General features: G+C 36.9%; 1 protein-coding gene across 2 annotated transcripts; it reads right to left on the bottom strand.

Annotated features, from left to right (window-relative positions):
- Window positions 1-5,581: 5,581 nt before the first annotated feature.
- Window positions 5,582-21,981, bottom strand: LOC150079760 (uncharacterized). Of its 2 annotated transcripts, none has more exons than XM_090382545.1 (2): window positions 21,803-21,981; window positions 5,582-7,102 (listed from the first exon to the last, which is right to left on the bottom strand). In XM_090382545.1, exon 2 carries the CDS (start codon window positions 6,847-6,849, stop codon window positions 5,884-5,886), a length of 966 nt encoding a protein of 321 aa, XP_090238671.1. In that variant the 5' UTR covers window positions 6,850-7,102; window positions 21,803-21,981; the 3' UTR covers window positions 5,582-5,883. The 2 variants fall into 2 exon arrangements, with proteins under 2 accessions (XP_090238671.1, XP_090238672.1); XM_090382546.1 differs by lacking the exon at window positions 21,803-21,981 and adding an exon at window positions 7,362-7,410.
- Between the last annotated feature and the right edge of the window lie 797 nt (window positions 21,982-22,778).

Genomic DNA, 22,778 nt, shown 5'->3' with positions numbered 1-22,778 from the left:
GCACGATAAAAACAATCATTAATAATCATTGAAAATACATTTTATACATTACTCCTATTTTAAGGGAAGAATAGAAAGCACTGGCATATACTTAATCTGAGGGGGGGAATTGAGCAGAAAAAGATTTTGTAAGGGAGTGTTGGGTTGAAAAAGGTTGGGTAACGCTGATCTAGAGTTTGCATAAGGCTGTCTTTGCTTTTTTTCTTTGCGTTGTTTGCCAGAGATTTCTCGAAATCTGCCTTTGCTTGTCTTGTGACTTGATTACGTACTATCTTGTATCTGTCATAGGTATCTGTGTCTCCTGATGGTTTATATGCATCTCATGCATTTCTCTTCCCTGCCGTGAGTCTCATTATGTCATTGACATCCATTTAGCCTAAACTCTGCTTTCACCGTGAGATCCAAAGTGGAACTATTTTGTTGGAATCCAAACTGAATGTTGTTTAGCAGCTTGTCAGTTTCAAGAACCCAGGTAAGTCGTTTGTGTTTTACCTAGACAACTGGTGAGGGAGATTGGTCAGTAATTTTGTGGGAGTGATTGATCTTTTTCTGGTTTGGGAAAGGCTAAAATACAGAATGATGCCAGGTAGAGGGATATGTACCTTTAGGAACTCCCTCTCCCAGGGGACTAAAAGGAGAAACAATGTATTGGAATGATTATCCACCACTAGAGCCATCCGATTAAAGAAAGTTATTAGTAAATTGAAATCTATATTGCTTAGATGTTTTAGCATTACATAAAAGATTCCATCAGCTCCAGAAGTTCTATTAGGTGATCTATTTAATGCTGTTTGGAGTTCAAATAGACAAAAAGATTGTAGGCAAGAGACTGAGTAATTTGGAAATTTATCTTGTATCTTTCTGCTAAACCTTTGATTTGTAGAAAGGAATCAAAAGTTGTAATGAGAGACGTTTCTCAGAGAAAGTCTCTGCAAGTGCATCAGCTATTTCTTATAGTGAAGATATTTCTTTTCGTCCATCCTTGGTTAAGATTGGAACAGAAACTGATTACCATTTAGTTGTCGAAATTTTTTCCAAATAATTAGACTGCTTAATTAGTGATAGAGGAGTCAAACTGTATCCATGAATCTTTTTTAGCTTTTCTGATTTTTCGTGCATTTTCCTTAAGGCCTTTTAAATTGAATTAGATTGCTGGTGGTTGGAAACTTACAGAACAGATTCTAGGCATTATTTCTTTCCCTTTTTGCTATGGTACAAGTTTATATGTATATATTATGACAGCTGATCGTATATCGTACGTTTTTATCGCGATTCGTGAGGTGTGAAAATAAATAACATATTCATATCTATTTTGCAACATGACTAGTAGAGACAGATGCAGGAAGAAAGTATGTGTGGCTCTGATAAATTGAAACAAAAAAAGAAAGAGAAGAAATTACGGAAAAACAGAGGAACTCCATCGCAAAATTTTTAAAAACCGAAAATGTGCAACAAACTGAAGAAACGCATAATTCACAGTTACTGGAAGATCAAACTTGCGGAAATGAAATTAAGCCGTGCGACATCCACTAAAACGATCCTGATCATCATAAAGCCAGCTCTCGTCCTAATGAAGAGGAAAGCGATGATAAGAAAACTGTAGAACGGGAAGATAATCATGAAGCAGAGGGAAACGTACAGACGGAGGATTTTTTGTCAGCGTCGAACAAAGAACAAATGAATTATTCCGAGGACCGCAGCTTCAAGAGAATCAACAAAGCGATGAAGACGAAAATGTCGATATCAATGATCCTGGTACTTGGCCCGAAATTATAACTGATAAATTTAGAATGGCTATCATACAAAATGGCGTGACACAAGTAAAAAACTACGATTTTCCGAAAGATAAAAATAACAGAAGTTTTTGTGAAAATTATTATTTTCCCACCCCGGTAAAAATTAACCCGTCAATCAGGGCAGACCTTTGGAAATACCAAAGGAGAAGGGGAAAGAAGACGATATATATATAAGAAGGGGGAAAAAGAAGGAAGGGAGAGTAAGAATTGAGAGTGGTTGCGAAGCGGTGTTTTGGAGCTGACATATAGTTTTTGGAGTTGACATATAGAAAAAAGGCTATTTTCTCTGACGAGAATAAAAAAGAAAATAATGAAGCATTTTCCCATGAATCGTTCCAGAGAGCTGGGAGGCCAGGAGGAAACTCCGTTGTTTTTGGGTAAGTCAATATTTAATTAAATTAGACACAGAATATAACCCCTGAAACACAAGCACCCACCTTTTTATCAAGTAGTCTTTCTTTTACTTCCCGCATGACTCCTCAAAAGGTGGCACCTTGATAAAGATGTTCACTATCAGATTATTATGACAGTATTGGGAGGTTATGAGCCTTTACTGTTCATGGATTGATTTATTATCACATTATTCATATCCTGTTCATGAAAACAATAAACCAGACAGAGATGTATTGAGGTAATATCTAGAACCAATGTACATATATACAAATTACTGTTTCATTTTAGTTGTGACAATATCCCTGGTATTGAGTAATATATATTAAATCATGTTTTGTTGGATTAATCTTGTCAGATGGCTATTCTCTAGACACACACCTTACTTATACACTAGTTTTATGAGCTATTTAAAGAGCCATTAATTGCGGTCATTCTGGGGGCCCCTTATCTAAGAGGGACCTCTGGGTGAAAATCACAGTGCGTCTAGATATTGCAATTTGCTCTCTACTTCTCAGAGTAAATTTAGAACACTAGATTATTTTGTCCTAATTTAAACTGCTAGATAGATCATTTGAAACCCAGGTTTTTCTGGATAGACCTCGTAATGTGCTGGCTTGCTGGAGGCTGAGTGATCCACGAGTATACTGATTAGGCAAGAGCACGTTACAACAGAAAACTCTGTGGAACAAAATACTGCTCCATCCATCCTACTCACCCGATCTTGTACCATTGGACTTCTTGTCCCCTTCCGTCAAATCATTTCTTCGGGGGAAACATTTCCCTGATGACAAGACACTCACTTCTGCAACAGAATCATGGTTCAAAGACCAACCTCACCACTTCTATAAAAATGATATCCGTAGCCTCATCCATCGATGGGGAAAAATGTGTAAATCTGCAAGGTGGCTATGTAGAGAAGGACTAAAACCTGTGCCAAGAATCAACAGACTGGCACCTCTGCAGCTAGGTCATGGCGATTCTTTATTGAACCACCCTTGTACATAGATTTTAGAAAACTAAAATGTTAGATCAAAGAATTAGGATGTGTAAGAATAATCAAAATAGGATAGATGTTAGTCATTTAATCATAATGGGAACATGATGAACGATGACAGAACACCTAAAGTATGTTCGCCTAATGTTTCCCTTTTACTCAAAAATCTGTTCAATACAAGTGTGTCATGAATATTGCAGTTTATGGTATTTTAGTAAATAACAAAGCCAACAAATGATCGGTTCCAGAGATGATAGAATATACAGGTTGTCCATAAATGATTACCCTGATTACATTTTGTTACAAATGATTTTATTACTATTGGGAGTTTAACAAAATTTAACCAAATTGTATGCTAATATTAAAGGTTTTTTTCAATACATCATACAATGATGTATTGATTGTTTTAAGCCCAGTGAATAAAGTTTACTGCTGTTGCCGCTAGTAGCACTGTTGCGTCTATTCATTCAAGATGCCATCTGTACAAGCAAAAGCTTGTGTTGTTTGGTTAGCTGAAACAAAATCTCCTGTGACTGTGCAGAGAATGTTTAGAGCTAAGTAAGTACAGTAGAAATCCACCAGACATAAAGCTTATTAAATCGTGGATGGAAAAGTTTTTGTCAATTGGGTCAGTTGAGAAAGGGAAAAGCATTGACAGACTGTCCGTTTCGCCGACCAGGTTAGCTGGGTGGGTAAAGTGCTTGCCTGGCAACCCAAAGGTCGCGGGTTCGATTCCCGCCTCGGGCTTGGATCAAAGTACTGCAAAAACTTTGGGAAGTGCATTATGGCCACAGAAGCCTATGCACCAACAACTACCAAAAAAAAAAAAAAAAAAAAAAAAAAAAAAAAAAAAACTGTCCGTTTCCAAAGAAACAGTGGGTGCAATTCAAAATGCTTTTAATTGATCACCTAGTAAATCAATGCAACAAGCTTCACGGCAGTTACAAGTACCAAAGTTTACAATGTGTTATGAAAACGTCTAAAGCGGTGTTTCCCAAAGTGGGTTCCACGCCCCACATGGGGGAAATTTGATTGTTCAGGGGGGCAATTCAAAAATTGCTCATCTAGAGTTTAAAACAACTGCCTACTATGATTTAACTTGTACAAAAGAAGAATTGTTGGTATCTCAATTTGAAATAAGCATTTGTTAAATGTTGTACTTTCTATAGAGCCACACTTGAAAGTTTGGAGTAATATCAACTACAGTTTGCTTGGAGAAAATTGAAGTGAAGGAATAGTACGTACTGTATTGGACGATTGCTTATGACATGAGCAATGCGCAAGCAAAGTGGTTTGTCTATTGTAGCCTACCGCAAACTCTGCATGTTATATGAAATAGGTAATTCCTTTCGTACAAACGCTTGTTTGGGCGTCGTGACTGTACATTTGGATAGGTTTGGCAATCTCAGATTAAAATAAAAAATTACTTTGTCTGCGCACAGAATTATTATTAATGAAGAACCGTGATACACAATGGTATGTATTTGTCATATATGTATATTTCTGTGGTCTCAGTAAATAAGCAAATAAGTCCAAAAACTCTAATTTGCAGGAGAGGAAAAATAAACTTCACACTCTCATATAAACATGCATATATTTGAATATACAAATATTTATTACTCACGCGAAAACTAGAATAAGGAAGATATCTGCATGTCACATAATAGTAAATAATAAATACTTTATTATAGTGCACTTATCTCATTTTTGACAAATTAGACTTATCTGCTTGTTCACAGAGACCACAGATTTAATAGACCGAATTCAGTAATTTGTGTGATTTATTCATTCGAAAAGGATACTAATAATTAATTTTGATATATTAAAATAAAATAAAATTAACTTTAATGCATAGTTTATTTTTAGTTTTTGATTTATCTTATATTTATTTCTTTAAGTTGCGCAGTAAAATGAGTAGTGCAAGTTCATCAGTATTCAGAGGAATACTTAAAATTTGGTTTCATACCCGCTGTCCACGATCAAAGGTCACCTTTTTGTCTTTTATGCCAACAATGCTTGACCAACGAATCAATGAAGTGAGGTCGTCTTGAGGTGCATTTGAAGGCGAAAAATAATGCTCATGTAAATTCAGATTTAAATTACTTTCACTTATCAGCAGAATGCACTGCTGATAAGTGAAAACAATTAATATGGAAACTAGATCTGAGATTGTAGACTCTTTTCTATCATAATGATTACATATATTTTCTTGATCTAGCTTAATCAGAGACTGCCAATTTTTTGAAGTCACAACATGTAAAATAAGTCACATTTAATGAAAAATAATACAGCAAATCAATATATATTTGAAGTAACTCACCAGGACCTTCTGTATCAGTATTCTTTTCAAACAAATATTATTTTTAAAACATAGATAATACAACGAAAATCTTCAGTCACAAAAATGCATTTCTTAACTGCTGCATCCAATAGCCTCCTCTACTGGGGGGGGGGGGATTTGGTTATTTCACCAACCTGTACCATAACCGTCTGCTAAATTGTAGGGCCAGTACTTAACTACACCTGAGTCCACTAGGATCATAATTACAATTCTATTCAGTCAATGGCAGATTAGATCAGTTGTCCAAGTTACATACTGTTTTCCATGAATCATTTGGAAGTACTTTCAAAAGACCCATAAAAAATTTGCACTTGTAAGTTCTTTAGCAAATAAAATTTGATTTTAATTGATTTTTAAATTTACTCCTTAATGTGAGATTTTAGATGTGTTTGAAGAGTGCCTTTATGGAAATATCTTCGACCACAGGTTGAACACGAGTAGGGTTTCTCCTTAGCATGAATTTTTAAGTGTTTTTGAAGATATGTTGCAAGCAAAAATTTCTTTCCACAAGTAGAACATGCAAAGGATTTCTCTTTATTATGCCTTGCCATGTGGTTTTTAAAATTTCCAGACTGGGCAAATTGTTTGTCACAAACTGAACAACTGAAAGGCATCTCTTGGGTATGAACTCTCAAGTGTTTTTGAAGATTTCCTGGATGGGAAAACTTAGTACCGCAGATTGTGCAAGGGAAAGGTTTCTCTTTAGTATGAACAGTGTAGTGTCTTCTAAGAGGTCCTGTCTCTGAAAATCCTTTGCCACAAGTTGCACAGGTGAATGGCTTCTCTTTGGTATGAGTTCTTATGTGTCTTTGAAGAGCTCCTGTTTCCGAAAATTTCTTATCACAGAGTGGACATTTGAAGGGTCTCTCATTGTTATGTACTCTAAAGTGCTTTTTAAGATTTCCACAATCACGAAATTCTTTTCCACAGATTTCGCACACGAATGGCTTTACCATGGCATGAATCCTCATATGCACTTTAAGAGCTCCACTTTGGGAAAAAGTTTTCCCGCAGTTTGGACAACTGTAAGGTTTCTCATTAGTATGAATTCTTACATGTGTTTTAAGGTCACTTGATCTGGAAAATTGTTTCCCGCAGGTCACACAAGAAAAGGGCTTCTCATTAGTATGTGTTCTTAGATGTGACTTCAGAGTTTTCTTTCCAGAAAATTTCTTACCACAATTTGGACATAGGACAGATTTATCCTTTGTGTGAATTGCTAAGTGGTTTTTCAGGCTTCCCATATCTGCAAATTCTTTGTTACAGGGTAGGCAAATGAAGGTTTTCTCATCAGCACCAGTATTCGGATCCATATTATATCCCATGTTTGAAAATTAAACACCCTTTTATGAAATATTTCAGGGTATACCCAATGAGAACTCCTTGCTTAAAGGTGGTACAAATTAAATGCTTTTCTGTACAACAAGATATCCTATAATGTTTCCTCCACAGAAAATCGCTTAAAATCTTTTCATTTAAATTATTTTAATACTTTACAAAATTGGCATTGCTCTTGGAATAAAGCCTTTGTGGATTATGTTCTTCTGTATTACTGATCTGAGACTGTTGCATCATAATCTGAAAAAGACAAAGAAAAGATGGAAAAATATTGATTAGAAGTCAATTGACAACGAAAGTAACCAAATAACAGAAAAAAAATGCAATATTTCTAAATATTTCATGAAACACAGTCTCTTCAAATTTTTGAAGAGATTGATAACAGAATTATAGTATGTGGGAAAAAAAAAAAAAATTATATAATGCACGTAATCACACACTCACTGGCAAAAAAAAAATTAGAAACCTTTATTGAGTATCTAGCAGTAGTTCACTTTACCCGAATTATTGCCCGTAGACATCAGGGCTTGGATTCCACCAGGTGTCTGAGGTAGTCTAACTCCAGATTTCACCATTCTTCTTCAGGATATTTTTCAGCTGATCTGTTGTGGTTAGAAGGGAACTGCAAAGCCGACTTCCCTTTCCAACATATCCAAGATATTCTCAATTAGATTCAGATCTGAAAAATTAAGCAGAGTATATTGGAAATCTTGGAATGTTACTCTAACCATTCAGATATTGTTTTTGTTGGTAAATAGTTGTGGTATTATATATACAGAATCTGTCACAATTTCAGTAAAAATCAAGAATTGCAGGTTGAAGTTGGTCTGATATGTCAAAAAGATATTCATCACAACAAACATGACCTTCTGATAGTTTGGTCTGATAGTACCCAGTTTGTAACAACAGAAAATGTTCAATACCATCACCTCCAGCCACCTGAGTGGTGGGCACAAGACAGTCTGGATGCACCCCTTTGTGAGGTTCATGCTACACTTGCCGTACCATTGGTGCAACCAAAGTGTAAATTGAAACATGATTTGTTTCTGCTCTTCCATAGTCCAATCTTGGAGTTGATGACCCATTCTAATCGGATCTTTTGATTTTTTTTCATGTAAATAGAGTTTTTCAGCCATTTACTGCACATTGGTCTTTCTTTTCTGAAGTTTTAAATTACTGTGGTCTCCTTTTTGAGTACTGATTTGTTGCTGTATTGCTTTCTTTTACAGCCACATTCTCCTTTTGTCTTCCATTCATTGTGTACTTTTGAGATAGTTGTTTTTGCTATACCAGTGATTTCCTTTGTTTTCAATTTAGACTCCTGCTAGATGTACACTGCTAGCAACTTCACTGAACAGTATATTCAGAGTCAGTCCAAAGTAGGTGCAATGCACGGTGTCCCCAGACTGAAAAAGGAGATAAATAAAAAAAAAAAAAAGGAAGTTCCTGAATCCAGGCAAGGAGAACTCTTCCTGGTTATACTTTAGAACAAGACCCTTACTCATGGATCTTTGTGACAGCAAATGATGGCCAGACCTAGCTCCATCCACTGCTTCACTGATTGGCTGTAACCACCACGATTTTGCTTTATAGTGAATACCTTTCTGCAAGTGAGTAGAACTGGCAGGAATGCTGACAGGCCAGGAAACTGACAGGCCAGGAAACCTGACCATTGTAGTAGGAGTTTTCTTAACAGACTTGCATTTCCACTTGTGAAGAAAAGGTCAGGTTAATTTACGAATAAAATTTGAGACAGATTCAAGAAAAAAAAAAAAAAAAAAAACGATGTATGCATACTAAAACGATGTATGCATTATGGACACCGTTTTTCCCTATAATCCGTTCCGAATTTGGTGCACAAACTAACAACTTTTGTTAGTACAGCGTGTACAATAATGCATACTAAACACTTTCAGTTAAATCTGTCCCATGCAATGGATCTAACGAAACTTAAGGTTAAATTACCGACATGACTATATCTTCCAATCAGAGAGAAGCAATAAGCTTCTCTCTGATTGGAAAGATCTGGTTGATCGACCTGGCCATTAATTTGCTCTGGCAAAGATCCATGGGTAAGAGTCTTGTTCGAAAGTTTAACCCTCTTTCTAGCTGCCATTTTTCCTAATATGAATTCTAGGATTTAGGCTTCTGAAATCTAGGACCAATCCCTGACTAAGTTCCATTTGTATTTTTTTTGTGCGATAAAAAGAAAAGAGAACTCTTGAAAACTGTTTTTTTCTTTTTAATTGAGATACTTTGCAATTACATTGGAAACCAGCTAGAAAATGGTTTGAAAAAGATGTTATGATGGTGAGGAATCTAAAGATTTGGTGCAGCATTAGAATACGAGGGGGAAAAAAAATTAGAAATAATAATACAATACAATTTATTCATCAAAAGATTTGTCTACAATAAATATAATATTTAATTGTAATTTTCTTAATTTAAAAACAAAATTTGCCTAAAATTAAGAAAATTAAATTTCTTGACAAGTCATAATTCATCAAATAAAACAGTTTACCAAACAAATTTGTTAGTAAACAAATAATAATAATACAATATTTATTAGTCTTCTGTTAAGTACATCATCAAAAACTGATTTAGGATTGTAGAATCCTTAGTTATTATTATACAATTGGTGAAGCACAAATTTAACTATACAGTTCTAAATCCCACTTCCTGAAGAAAAAAAAAAAAAAGTGAAGGAGGGAAAAATAATCATAAATTAATTGATTCAACCAAACTAAGAAAGAGATCAAGTAACAATTACAATTCTAATGGCAACTCATCAAATATTAAAAACCTTTGTAAATTAAATTTCATGTGAGTTCTGATTATGTTAGTGATTGCCTAACCTTAAAATCTAACTTTGACAAACAGTTACAATGTATTTATAATGCAATAAGGATATCTCGTTCCATATTTATTTAATGGTTTGGGATGTTGGAATACATAAGCCCTTATGTGATGTAAACTGTATGCAATTTGTGGTTTCTGGAGAATTTCTAGCACTCTTTATTGCATTTAGGTGTTTTAAAATCAAGTTAACTAATAATTTCTGAGTAGGAAACGGTATTTTATATTGTAATAAAAACACCTTTCCTTTTGCCAATATCAGGTCCGATTTTGCAAGAAAAGACATATCATCTAGCTCAGCAACAAGGAATTAGCAACTTCAAATACAGAAGTGGCTGGCTCCAAAGATTTAAAGACAGGAATAACTTGGTTTCGCAAAATGTTTGTGGTGAGGCTGGATTAGTTGACAAAGAAAAGGCTGCAGACTGGTTGTGTTCTGTACAGTCTATTCTTGAAAAATATGAGGAAAAGGATATTTTTAACCTTGACGAGACAGGTTTATTTTTTAATTTGCTCTTCGAGGAGAGTCTTGTCGTAGTGGAAAATTTAGTAAAAAAAAAAAAAAAAAAAAAAAACTTTGTTCTGTTATGCCTTGCACTATATGGCTAATAATAATAATTCAGATGGTAGTACAAAACTACACCCACTTGTGATTGCTAAGTTTTTCAAGCCAAGATGTTTTAAAGCAGTTAACCAACCTCCCTGTAATTATGAGGCCAATAGGAGTTCCTGGCTTACGCTCAAAATTTTTTAGTCTTGGTTATCAAAAGTGGACAGAAGAATGGGTTCAGAAAAAAGGAACATTTTGTTGATTCTAGATCGTTGTACAGCACATTCTGCCAAGATACTTACGTTGACAAATATAGCGCTGTTGTTTCTACCACCCCCAGTACCACCAGTTTAATGCAACCACTGAATCAAGGCATTATTTATAACCTCAAGAGAGCATATAGAGCCTGTCAGATAAGGTACTTGATCCGCAACATAGGAGGGAACAATTTGCAGCCACATTGGAATGTCTTGGATGCTATCCATAATCTTGTTATTGCTTGGGACAGTACTGCATTAAGCGTAATAATCAACTGCTTCAGAAAGAGTGGCTTTGGAGAGAATATCATTGAAAAACATGGTCCAGCAGATGAATCTGATAGCAACATTAAGGAATGGAGGAATTTGAAGGAGTATATGGATTTAGTTGGCGAATTTGAAGAGTTTGTGAAGGTGGATGATGAAGTTGCTACCATTGCACTATCAACACAAGAAGAGCTGCTGAGCACCAAACGAAATGATGTTTTTATTACCAGTGACAGTGAAGAAGCGCACACACTACCATCTAAAAAAGTTCCCAAAATGTATTGAACATAATAGAGAATGTGTTGGCCTGCAGTAACATTGATAAAGAAACAACTATTGCATTTGATAATGTCTGTGCTGTAGTTAAAAATGCATATAGGACAAAAACTGTGCAAACAACATTGGATTCTTTCTTTAAATTAGATTAATTTATTAAAAAGTTAATGGTTTGTATGTCTACTTTTATGTTAAGATTGTAATTCTCTTTACTGTTATACTAAAATATTCTATATATCAAAATTTATACTGTACAATATTTTCATTTCCGTTAATTGCTTTTTTTTATCTTACAAATAAAATAAAATCTTTAAAAAATATGTTATTCCTATTAATGTATTGTCAGACTAGGCTTTTGTATTTATTTTATTAATTTAAATCATTTTAATTTTGTTATTATTATTTGTCTTAGATATACAATATGTACCAAAAAAAAAAAAAAAAAGGTACAATTTTGGGTACCTCATACTACAAACCTTGCTATTACAAAATGTGAAAATTTATGTCCCTTGAACTTTGTATTAATGAGATTCGACTGTATATGTACAAAAGAGGTATGCATTAAGTTAAGTTACCAGTACAACAAATAATAAATAAATTAATTAATTAGAGAACAAGAATATAATTGAACAAAGAATAGTAATAAACTACAATAATTAGATGAAAGCATTGCAGTTCAAGAGAAGAGGCAAACTTGTGGATGCAGTTCATCAGTGATTAGGAGTTGTCAAAAAAAGTCAATGAGAGTCATTTGCTGATTCTGTTCAGTGGACTGAACTTCATAAAGTCAGTGGTAGCAGAGTCAAGGCGAAACAGCATAAGATTCCTCATTTGTCTACAAGGAGCACTGAAGTTGAATCTGCTAAGGATATCAGCTGCTTCATAAGTTCTAGTGATTACTTAGGCTAGAAGGATGATGTCAGCAAGAACTCTTATAGTGCACTGAGGCCTCAGATAAAAGTAATTACACTGATTCACAATACACTGTGTGATAAAATAGAGGATTATGGAACGTAAGGTAACAGATAGTTTTTTGACTGCTTCAATTTTGTTAAAGTCTTTGTGTGAGGATTCCAGATGGATGAGCTGAATTCAAGGATTGGGAGAACTAAGTTTTATAAAGGATGTCAGCATATCTGTAGTTTTTGAACTTGTAGGTATTCCATTTGATAAATCCCAATGTTTTGAATGCTTTGCTCATGATTCTAAGGACATAGGCATAAAATTTAGCATGGCTTGAGAATAGAATCTCCAAGGGGTAGAATTTTTTTCAGCCTGGACTGTACTTGTTAACAGGAGAGATTGCTTCTACAGGGATGGGATACACTTAAATAGAAAGGGTGCAAGAATATTTGCTGATGCTATCGAGGCAGTGTTAGGTGGGTCGGAAAACTGCTAGTTGGGGGGGGATACAAGGACTAATAGATTAACAGTAGCCACTGGCAGAGGTGGAAGTGATTCTTGCACTGTTTCTATTCAAATGAGCAGAAGTCTGAAAAACAAGATGCAGGATATTTCAGAGACTGCTGGTAGTCATTGCGTTACAAGTAAACACATGGGTTGTGTTAGGGTAGCTAAGAATAGAAACAGGTGCATGTATACCTGCGTGTACACCAATGCTAGGCGTTTGGTAAATAAATTTGATGAATTTGAGGTATTGCTCAAAACATCAAAGGCAGATATTGTTGGGATATCAGAGACGTGGTGTCACACAGATATAAGTAATGCGGAACTGGAATTTGGGGAATACAATGTGTATAGAAAGGATAGACAGGACAGGAGGGGAGGAGGGGTCATGCTATTAATTAAGAAACACAAAGTCCAAGGAAGTGAAGCCAGTCGACATCGATGGACAGGGCAGTGTCGAGTCAGTTTGGTGTGACATAAGCATAGGGAAATCAAAATTGAGAGTAGGAGTGTGCTATAGGCCTAATGACTCTGATGAGTATAATAATATATTGTACAGGGAAATAGAGTGGGCCAGTAAATCAGAGAGTCTTATAATGGGGGATTTTAATTTCCCAGATATTGACTGGAATTTGTGGGTTGGTCACTCGCACACTAGCAAGGCTTTTGTGGATTTATTGGATGATTGTTTTCTACATCAGCATGTTCGTGAGGCAACAAGAGGGAGCAATACTCTTGATCTGATTATCAGTAGTGATTCTTCATGCATTAAGAACCTGCAGATAAATGAACCACTAGGTGGCAGTGATCACAGTGTGTTGAAGTGGGATTTACTCAAGGAGGTAACTACCATCAGAGGTAAAGGGAAGGGTTTTTGTTTCCGTAAAGGCGACTACGATGGTCTGAGACAGTATTTAAATTCTATACAGTGGGACCAACTGATGATGTTACCAACAGCAAACTCAAAATGGGAAGCATTCAAGGAACTAATCTTGGAGGCTACCAGGCTTTACATACCAACTAAGAAATATTGTTCAAGGTTTAGGCCTAAATGGTTGTCAGATGAACTAATGAGACGTGTGGCAGAGAAGAAAAATGCATGGGATACATACAAATTAATGGGTGACATGGAAGCCTATGATAGATATAAGTTGGTCTGTAACCAAGTCACAAAGGAGATTAGGCAGGCAAAGGCAGACTACGAAAAATCCTTGGCAAAGGATGCAAAGAAAAACAGAAAAGAGTTCTTTACATACTTGAACTCGAGAAGGAAAGGGATGAATCAGATTGGTCCACTGGATATTGATGGTTCAACAGTTGAGGATCCTGCTCAGGTGGCTAACAATCTAAACGAGTATTTTGCATCTACATTCACGCATGAGGAGTTATTCAGGAAGGAGAATGATGTAGGTAAAGTAAACATTGGCAGTGAGCTGGATGATTTTGTAATAACTGAGAGGAAAGTGGAGGAGAGATTGTTGAGGATAAACATAAAAAAGGCACCTGGGGCAGGATGGGATCTATCCAGTTATATTAAAGGAGGCAGCAAAGGAAGTATGCAAACCCCTAGCCATAATTATGAGAGCTTCTTTGGACTCAGGGGAGGTACCCATAGACTGGAGATGTGCAAATGTAACCCCAATTCACAAAGGAGGATCAAAGGCTGACACAAGTAATTATAGACCTGTTAGTTTAACTTCTGTTCCAGGTAAATTAATGGAGGCACTGGTTAAAGAAGCACTGCAGGATCATCTAGACAAGAATTCAGTTATAGCTCAGACGCAGCATGGTTTTGTTAAGGGCAGGTCTTGCCTGACCAATTTGATTGGATACTATGATGTAGTCACAAAAGAACTGGATGCAGGGAATAACTTTGATATTATATATTTGGATCTTAGAAAGGCTTTTGATACTGTTGCACATGGAAGACTGCTGCACAAATTGGAGCAGTGTGGCATTGGAGGCAAATTGCTGCTATGGATAAGGGGATGGTTGAGTGGCAGAAGACAGAGTGGTAATCAATGGACACTGCTCAACGTGGACTAATGTTATTAGTGGAGTTCCTCAAGGTTCAGTGTTGGATCCATTGTTGTTTTCGGTGTTTATGAATGATATTGATGATGGGATATCAAGTTTAATGTCTAAGTTTGCAGATGATACAAAGGTTGGCAGGGTCGTTAAGGACACTACTGACGCTATGCTGCTGCAACAGGATCTGGAAAGGTTGAACAGATGGGCTGAGAGGTGGCAAATGAAGTTTAACATTGACAAATGTAAAGTACTACATATGGGAAACAGTAACCCCCGAGCAATGTATCAACTCTGCGGTACTACACTGACAGTGGTGGAGAATGAAAAGGACCTGGGGGTAATTGTGCAGGCAGACATGAAGTTCTCTGAGCAGTGCAGACGAGCTGCAAGAGTAGCTCATGGTGTCTTGTCAATGATATACAGGAATTTTTCTAGCAGGGATAAGGAGGTGATTATTCCCTTGTATAAGGCAATGGTTAGGCCACATCTTGAGTACTGTATACAGGTCTGGAGGCCTCATTTCAAGAAGGATGTAGAGCTGCTGGAACGGGTACAGAGAAGGGCAACAAGATTAGTAAATGGAACAAAGGGTTGTCTTACGAAGAAAGGCTTAAATTTTGCAAATTACAGAGTCTGGAGACTAGGCACCGGCGAGGTGATCTGATAGAGGTGTATAAGGCTTTGAATGGTTTGAGCATGCTCAATGCCAATGGGATTCTTCATCTTTCTCAGAATAATCACCTCAGAGGGCATAAATTCAAATTGAGGAAGGACGGATGTCGGATAGATGTGCGGAAATTTGCCTTTGGCCAGCGGGTGGTTGGTTGGTGGAACCGACTTCCATCACTTGTTGTTGAAGTTGATAGCCTAAACAAATTTAAAGCTCAACTGGACAGGTATTTCGAACGAACGGAGGGGTGAAATGGGAGAGGGTTTTTTTTTTTTTTTTTTTTTTTGGCTGATGCTGAATAAGCTTGCTTTCTTGCATCATATGCCTCTACTAATGCTAATCAGTAGTCGCCGATGATGCATGCTATCCAAGGAATCATCAAATCCTTTTATAGAATCAGAATTTTTAGCATAAAATGATGCTGCTTGTAACCATGTTCCCCATCTTGGCAGTGCACGATAAGGTGGGAAAGAAAGTGTAGTTAAGTTGCTATTCTCCAAGGCGCTTTTGACAAAATCTTTTATCAAATTAATTTTACCGAAATTCACCCAAATTGCCTCCGCCAACGTATGTAAGCCATGGGCTAAGCAAGTAACATGGATCAGATTTGGATAGAAAACTTGTAACGCAGAAGCGGCTTTTACTATATACAAGTAGTTCTCGACTTTACGAGTTAATTCGTTCCTAGTGCGCGCTCGTAAAGGTTACGTTCTCAACAATGAAATTAGTTAGCTAATTAGTTTGTTTAAACAATGATTGATTTATCCAAATAAATTAAAACGTAGCCTGTAAAATCAAGCAAATTATAATAATAAATAAATTATTTATGACTTACAAATTTTAAAGAATGGTTATTCTTCATCATCGACTAAATGCACACTCGTTTATCACTCATTATTGGCTCAGCACTCGGTTTGTTGCACATGGAGTCATCTTCTTCAGAAATGCTTCATGAGGCGTTTGTTTCCAATATAATCTATTTTCTTTATAAATTTCAATAGCATGCATAAGCATTTTTTAACGGAATGCACAAATTGCAACTAACATGATTTGCGCGGAGTAACAAGTTTACGAAGCTTAAAAAAAGAATGAAGAGAAGATTCTAAAAATTTATTTGTTTTTTATGAAAAACAAATAAATTTTGAAAAACACGTTTCACCATAATAACGCAAAAAAACCACATAATTCCAGCTATCGCTATTTTCAATAACATTGAGTTTACTACCCGTTTATAATTGCTTGCAGTAACAGAAAAGCCTAATAAACCAGAAAGTGCAAATTGTTTTTATTGTTTTATGGTCGTGACCTCCAGAAATGTGCTTTAGAAAAATGGCACAAAGGCGTTCAAAATTGGTTCTTATAACAGAGCATATGATAACGATGAAAGTGTAGTGCATTTCAATGATTTGATTTGGTAACTAATAAAATTTACACTATAAAAACGACCTTTTAGAGAGTTACATAGCGAAAATTTCAACTTCCGAGGTCGTGGAACGAATTAAACAATGTTATTGGGCTCACATTACGATATCATTGGTTGGTTGGTGGAACAGACTTCCATCCCTTGTGGTGGAGGTTGATAGCCTAAATAAGTTTAAGGCTCAGCTGGACAGGTATTTTGAACGAACAGAGGGGTGAAGTGGAAGTGGGTTTTTTTTTTTTTTTTTTTTGGCTGATGCTGCATAAGCTTGCTTTCTTGCATCAAATGCCTCTACTAATGCTAATGCTAAAGTCGTTAACTTGGTCACACATTTCAATGATCACAGAGTTCATAGCATACTCTGTATTTATCAGTTGTGGAGATGTGCAGGATGAGAAAGAGATTACTTTGCACTTTGTGGGGTTAGCAGACAAGCCATTCAGAGACAGCCACAGAGAGAATTTGTTGAGGGCACATTGAAGCTGTTGAAAATCCTTTTATGTCCTCCACTGCTTAATAGATCTTAAGATCATCTGCATAGAGAGCAACTTGAACATGGGTGGTGCAGATGAAAGAAGGAAGATCATTTAAGAAAACAATGAAAAGTAGAGGACCTATGGGGGGGGGAGCCTTGAGGTACTCCTCTTAGTGGTGTAAAATGGTTCGAGTTCACTTGATTGATGATAACGCTCAAGGAACAATGCACGATATAGCTCTATAGCCATGAGAGAAAAGGGTCACAGATAACATATAGCTTAAGTTTTTCCAAAAGGTGTTCGTGCACGACTTTATCGAATGCCTTAGATATATCTGTGTAAATTGCATCAACTTGAAGGTAGTTACCAAGAACGTCAGAGCTGTATTGCCAGAAGGGAAGAAAATTTGTGACCACTGATTTGCCACTGCTTCTGCAGTGGTCAATATTAGACACAGTTTCTACCACGTGTCTAATATGGTAAAAAAACAGAGAAAATTTTATCTTACTGATCAAATAATTAATGTGTAAAATGTAAAATATTTATACTAAGAAACAATTTCAATAAGTTGTCAAGATGTTGTGATAGTAGTGGCATATGATGCAAGAAAGCAAGTGTATGAGCTTATGCACCATCAGCCAAAAAAAAAAAAAAAATCACACCATTCCCTCCAAGTACCTGTCCAGTTCTTCCTTAAATTTATTTAACCTATCAACTTCCACAATGACAGATGGAAGTTTGTTCCAGCAATTAACCACCCACTGGCTAAAGGCAAATTTCCACACATCTATTCTACATGTCTTTTCTTAATTTGAATTTATGCCCCCTTAGGTTCGTAATCTGAACAAGTGCAAGGATCCCATCAGAATTCAGGGTCCATCAGAATTCAGCGTGCTCAACCCATTCAAGGCCTTATACACCACAATCAGATCACCACGCAGGTGCCTAGTCTCCAGCCACTGCAATTTGCAGAACTTAAGCCTCTCTTGGTAAGAGGATCCCTTCATTCCCCTCACCAATCTTGTTGCCCTTCTCTTGCACACGTTCAAGGAAATCTACATCCTTCCTAAAATGAGGCCTCCAGACCTGTACTCAGTACTCAAAGTGTGGCCTGACCATTGCCTTATACAGAGGGATAATCACCTCCTTTTCCCTGCTAGCAAAATTCCTATATATCACTGCCAAAACCCCAAGACCTGCCCTGGCAGCCTGTCTGCATTGCTCAGAAAACTTCATATCCGACTGCACAATTACTCCCAGGTCTTTTTCATTTTCTACCACCTTAAGTGTAGTACCACACAGTTGGTACATTTCTCTGGGGTTACTTCTACCCATATGCAGTACTTTGCATTTGTCAAGGTTAAACTTCAGTTGCCACTTCTTAGCCCATCTGCCAAAATTATCTAGATCCTGTTGCAGTAGCACACTGCCATTACTGTCATTAACAACCCTGCCAACCTTTGTATCATCTGCAAACTTCGACACTAAGCCTGATATACCTTCATCAATATCATTGATAAATATACAAAACAACAGAGGACCCAACACCAAACTCTGTGGGACTCCACTAATAACATTAGTCCATGAAGAGCAGCATCCATTAATTACCACCCTCTGTCTTTAGCATTAGCATTAGTAGAGGCATTTGATGCAAGAAAGCAAGCTTATGCAGCATCAGCCAAAAAATAAAATAAAATAAAATAAAATAAAAATAAATAAATAAATAAAAAATAACCACTTCCACTTCACCCCACTGTTCGTTCGAAATACCTGTCCAGCTGAGCCTTAAACTTATTTAGGCTATCAACTTCCACGACAAGGGATGGAAGTCTGTTCCACCAACCAACCACCCGCTGGCTAAAGGCAAATTTCCTCATGTCTATCCTACATCTGTCTTTCCTCAATTTGAATTTATGCCCTCTCAGGTGATTTTTCTGAGCAAGAGGAAAAATCCCATCAGCATTGAGCATGCTCAAACCATTCAAGGCTTTATACACCTCAATCAGATCACCTCACTGGTGTCTAGTCACCAGACACTGTAATTTGCAAAATTTAAGCCTTTTTTTGGTAAGAGCACCCCTTTGTTCCATTCACCAATCTTGTTGCCCTTCTCTGTACTCGTTCCAGCATCCCTACATCCTTCTTGAAATGAGGCCTCCAGACCTGTATACAGTACTCTAGGTGTGGCCTGACCATTGCCTTATACAATGGAATAATCACCTCCTTATCCCTGCTAGAAAAATTCCTATATATCATCGACAATACACCATGGGCTACTCTTGCCACCCATCTGCACTGCTCAGAAAACTTCATATCTGCCTGCACAACCACCCCCAGTTCCCTTTCATTCTCTACCACTGTCAGTGTAGTACCACAGAGTTGATACGTTGCTCTGAGGTTGCTGTTTCCCATATGTAGTACTTTACATTTGTCAATGTTAAACTTCATTCGCCACCTCTCAGCCCATCTGCTCAACCTTTCCAGATCCTGTTGCAGTAGCATAGTGTCAGTAGTGTCCTTGACAACCCTGCCAACCTTCGTATCGTCTGCAAACTTCGACATTAAGCTTGATATACCATCATCAATATCATTTATAAATACAGAAAACAATAATGGACCCAATACTGAACCCTGAGGGACTCCACTAATAACATTAGTCCACGATGAGCAGTGTCCATTGATTACCACTCTGTCTTCTCCCCCTCAACCACCCCTTTATCCATAGCAGCAATTTGCCTCCAATGCCACACTGCTTCAATTTGTGCAGCATTCTTCCATGTGCAACAGTATCAAAAGCCTTTCTAAGATCCAAGTATATAGTATCAAAGTTATTCCCTGCATCCAGTTCTTTTGTGATTGCATCATAGTATCCAATCAAATTGGTCAGGCAAGACTTCCCCTTAACAAAACCATGCTGTGTCCGAGCTATAACTGAAGTCTTGTCTAGATGATCCTGCAGTGCTTACCAGTGCCTCCATTAATTTTCTGGGAACAGAAGTTAACTAACAGGTCTATAATTACTTGTGTCGCCTTTTGATCCTCCTTTGTGAATTGGGGTCACATTTGCACATCTCCAGTCCATGGGTACTTCCCCTGAGTTCAAGGAAGCTCTCATAATTATGGCTAAGGGTTTGCTTACTTCCTTTGCTGCCTCCTTTAATATAACTGGATAGATCCCATCCGCCCCAGGTGCCTTTCTTGTATTTATCTTCAACAATTTCTCCTCCACTTTGCTCTCGGTTATTACAAGATTCTCTAGCTTACTGCCAGAGTTAAATACACCTCTGGCATTCCCCTCGCTGAATAACTCCTCATGTGTGAATGTCGATGCAAAACATTCATTTAGTTTGTTAGCTACCTGAGCAGGATCATCAACAGTTGACTCATCGATATCAAGTGGACCAATCTGATTCATCCCCTTCCTTCTAGAGTTTACATAAGTAAAGAACTCTTTGCTGTTTTTCTTTGCATATCTTGCCAAAGATTTCTCGTAATCTGCCTTCGCCTGCCTAACCTCCTTTTTTAACTTGGTTACAGATCAACTTGTATCTATCATAGGCTTCTGTGTCACGTGTTAATTTGTATGTATCCCATGCATTTTTCTTCTCTGCCATATGTCTCATTAGTTCATCTGACATCCACTTAGGCCTAAACCTTGAACAATATTTCTTAGTTGGTATGTAAAGCCTAGTAGCTTCCAAGATAAGTTCTTTGAATGCTTCTCATTTTGAATTTGCTGTTGGTAACATCATCAGTTGGTCCCACTGTATAGAATTTAAATACTGTTTCAGTCCATCGTAGTCGCCTTTATGTCTTCTCCCACTCAACCATCGTTTTATCCATTGTAGCAACTTACCCTTAATACCATTCTGCTCCAATCTGTACAATAGTCTTCCATGCGCAACAGTGTCAAAAGATGTGGGGTATTAGTAATAATTTAGTAAAAAAAAGCTTATTAATAACTGATTGTTATGAATCCATTTTTGTATATGAATAAGATCACATTTCTTTAATATTAATAATAATAACCGTATTACAAGTACGAAACGCAGGCAGTACTACCAGAGACCCAACCCACAAGGTGTACTGGGCCAGAGCCATAATAACAGACAAGACAATCGCGCACAACAGACCGGACATAACCTTGTAGACAAGAAGGAAAAAACTACCTATCTGATTGACATAGCGGTGCGGGCAACCTCCAGAAAACCCATGAGGAAAATATCAGGAAGTAGACAAACCTAAGGCAGGAGATCAAAGAGGCATATGCAAAAAAGTAATGACCATACTGATCATCGTATCAACCACGGTTATAGTGCCAAAGACATTGTACATAACAGCCTAACAGCAATAGGTTTCCCAAAGAACACCTACAAGGAACTCCAGAAAGTTGCAATCCTGAACACCTGTAGGCTAGTCAGAGTTCCTCGACCCACAGTAACACCAAATGTAGCAACTACCCTGTGTGCTTGGTAGCAATACCCATCACGGGGTGGAACCCCAATCAGGGAGAAATAATATAAGCGCAACTATAATAATAATAACAGAATTCTCATACTACGTAATCCCATTCCAATAAGTTAAGCACGAGGTAAATTTAACTTCAGAAACTTCTGTTTGCAAAGTTAATTTTGATTCACTGAAAAGCAATCAACATTCGAAACTTGAATAATGCAGTATTTCAATAATTTCTTATAGTAACGTATGAAAATTAAAACAGAATTGCTTACTGTGTCCAGCAAAAAATCTTTCATGACTTCCAACCTACACTATCACTACTTAACCATGGGAAGCAGTCCACTGATAAACAAAGAACGAAAACAGCGAAGTAAATTGCTTTTTCACAGATAAACAAACCAAAATGAACGCTTTTAGTTAGCTGGACATCAACCTCTTTTCCACATGCCTTCTGATTGGGCTCCTCGTTGCACGTGATGGAAGTGTAATCAAGACGGAGAAGGGACACTTAAACACGCTTACCGGTGTCAGGCATGCGCAGTCATTCGGGCGAAGGAGTGTATTTGAGTTCTTCAGTACAAAACGATATATTATTATTATTAATTTATTATTTTATTTTCATTTCGCAAAAAATATAAATTTCTTCTTGGTATTTCGGGGTCACGCAAGAATCTTTCGGTGTTTAGCAGTGTCACGTGGTGCGAATTGGTGGCTTACGAATATTTCTATTTTCACTTGTCTGCAAGCATGCAGTGTTGCCATTAGCGGTTTTCCCGCTAGATTTAGTGGAATTGCTTCAGGTTTGGTGGATTAAAATATGTAAATACAGTATTTCATAATTGAAATGTTTTATTTCTATAAATCGTAAACATAGTAGGGATATCTTATTTAATAGTTTTTTTGTTTTTTTTATAGAGCGAAGAATCGGTTTTATATTATTCAGGGATCCCCTGAGGGGAACCACAACAATTTCAATACGTAGTACACTCGCGGTCAAACGATATGACCGTTGGTTCATAGTTTTAAATTGTTGAATCAAATCTAAAAATGTGGAAAAAATTCTAATGAATTAGCCCCACCTTTTTTTGAAACCGCGAAGGAATGGCCATTGGATTGCCATTGGATTATTTTTCTTCGTCGTAATTGAATCATCTGGAGAAACAAAATTATAGCTATGAATAACCTCATCATGGGTATAATTAATGTCTCGGTAGAGACATTAATTATACCCATGATGTGCAGGCCAAT

Source organism: Mastigoproctus giganteus, chromosome 10 (genome assembly GCF_048544385.1).
Source record: "Mastigoproctus giganteus isolate SK-2022 chromosome 10, ASM4854438v1, whole genome shotgun sequence".
NCBI lineage: Eukaryota > Metazoa > Arthropoda > Arachnida > Uropygi > Thelyphonidae > Mastigoproctus > Mastigoproctus giganteus.
The sequence above is the reverse complement of the archived record's forward strand: the minus strand, read 5'-3'. Positions and strand labels throughout refer to the sequence as shown.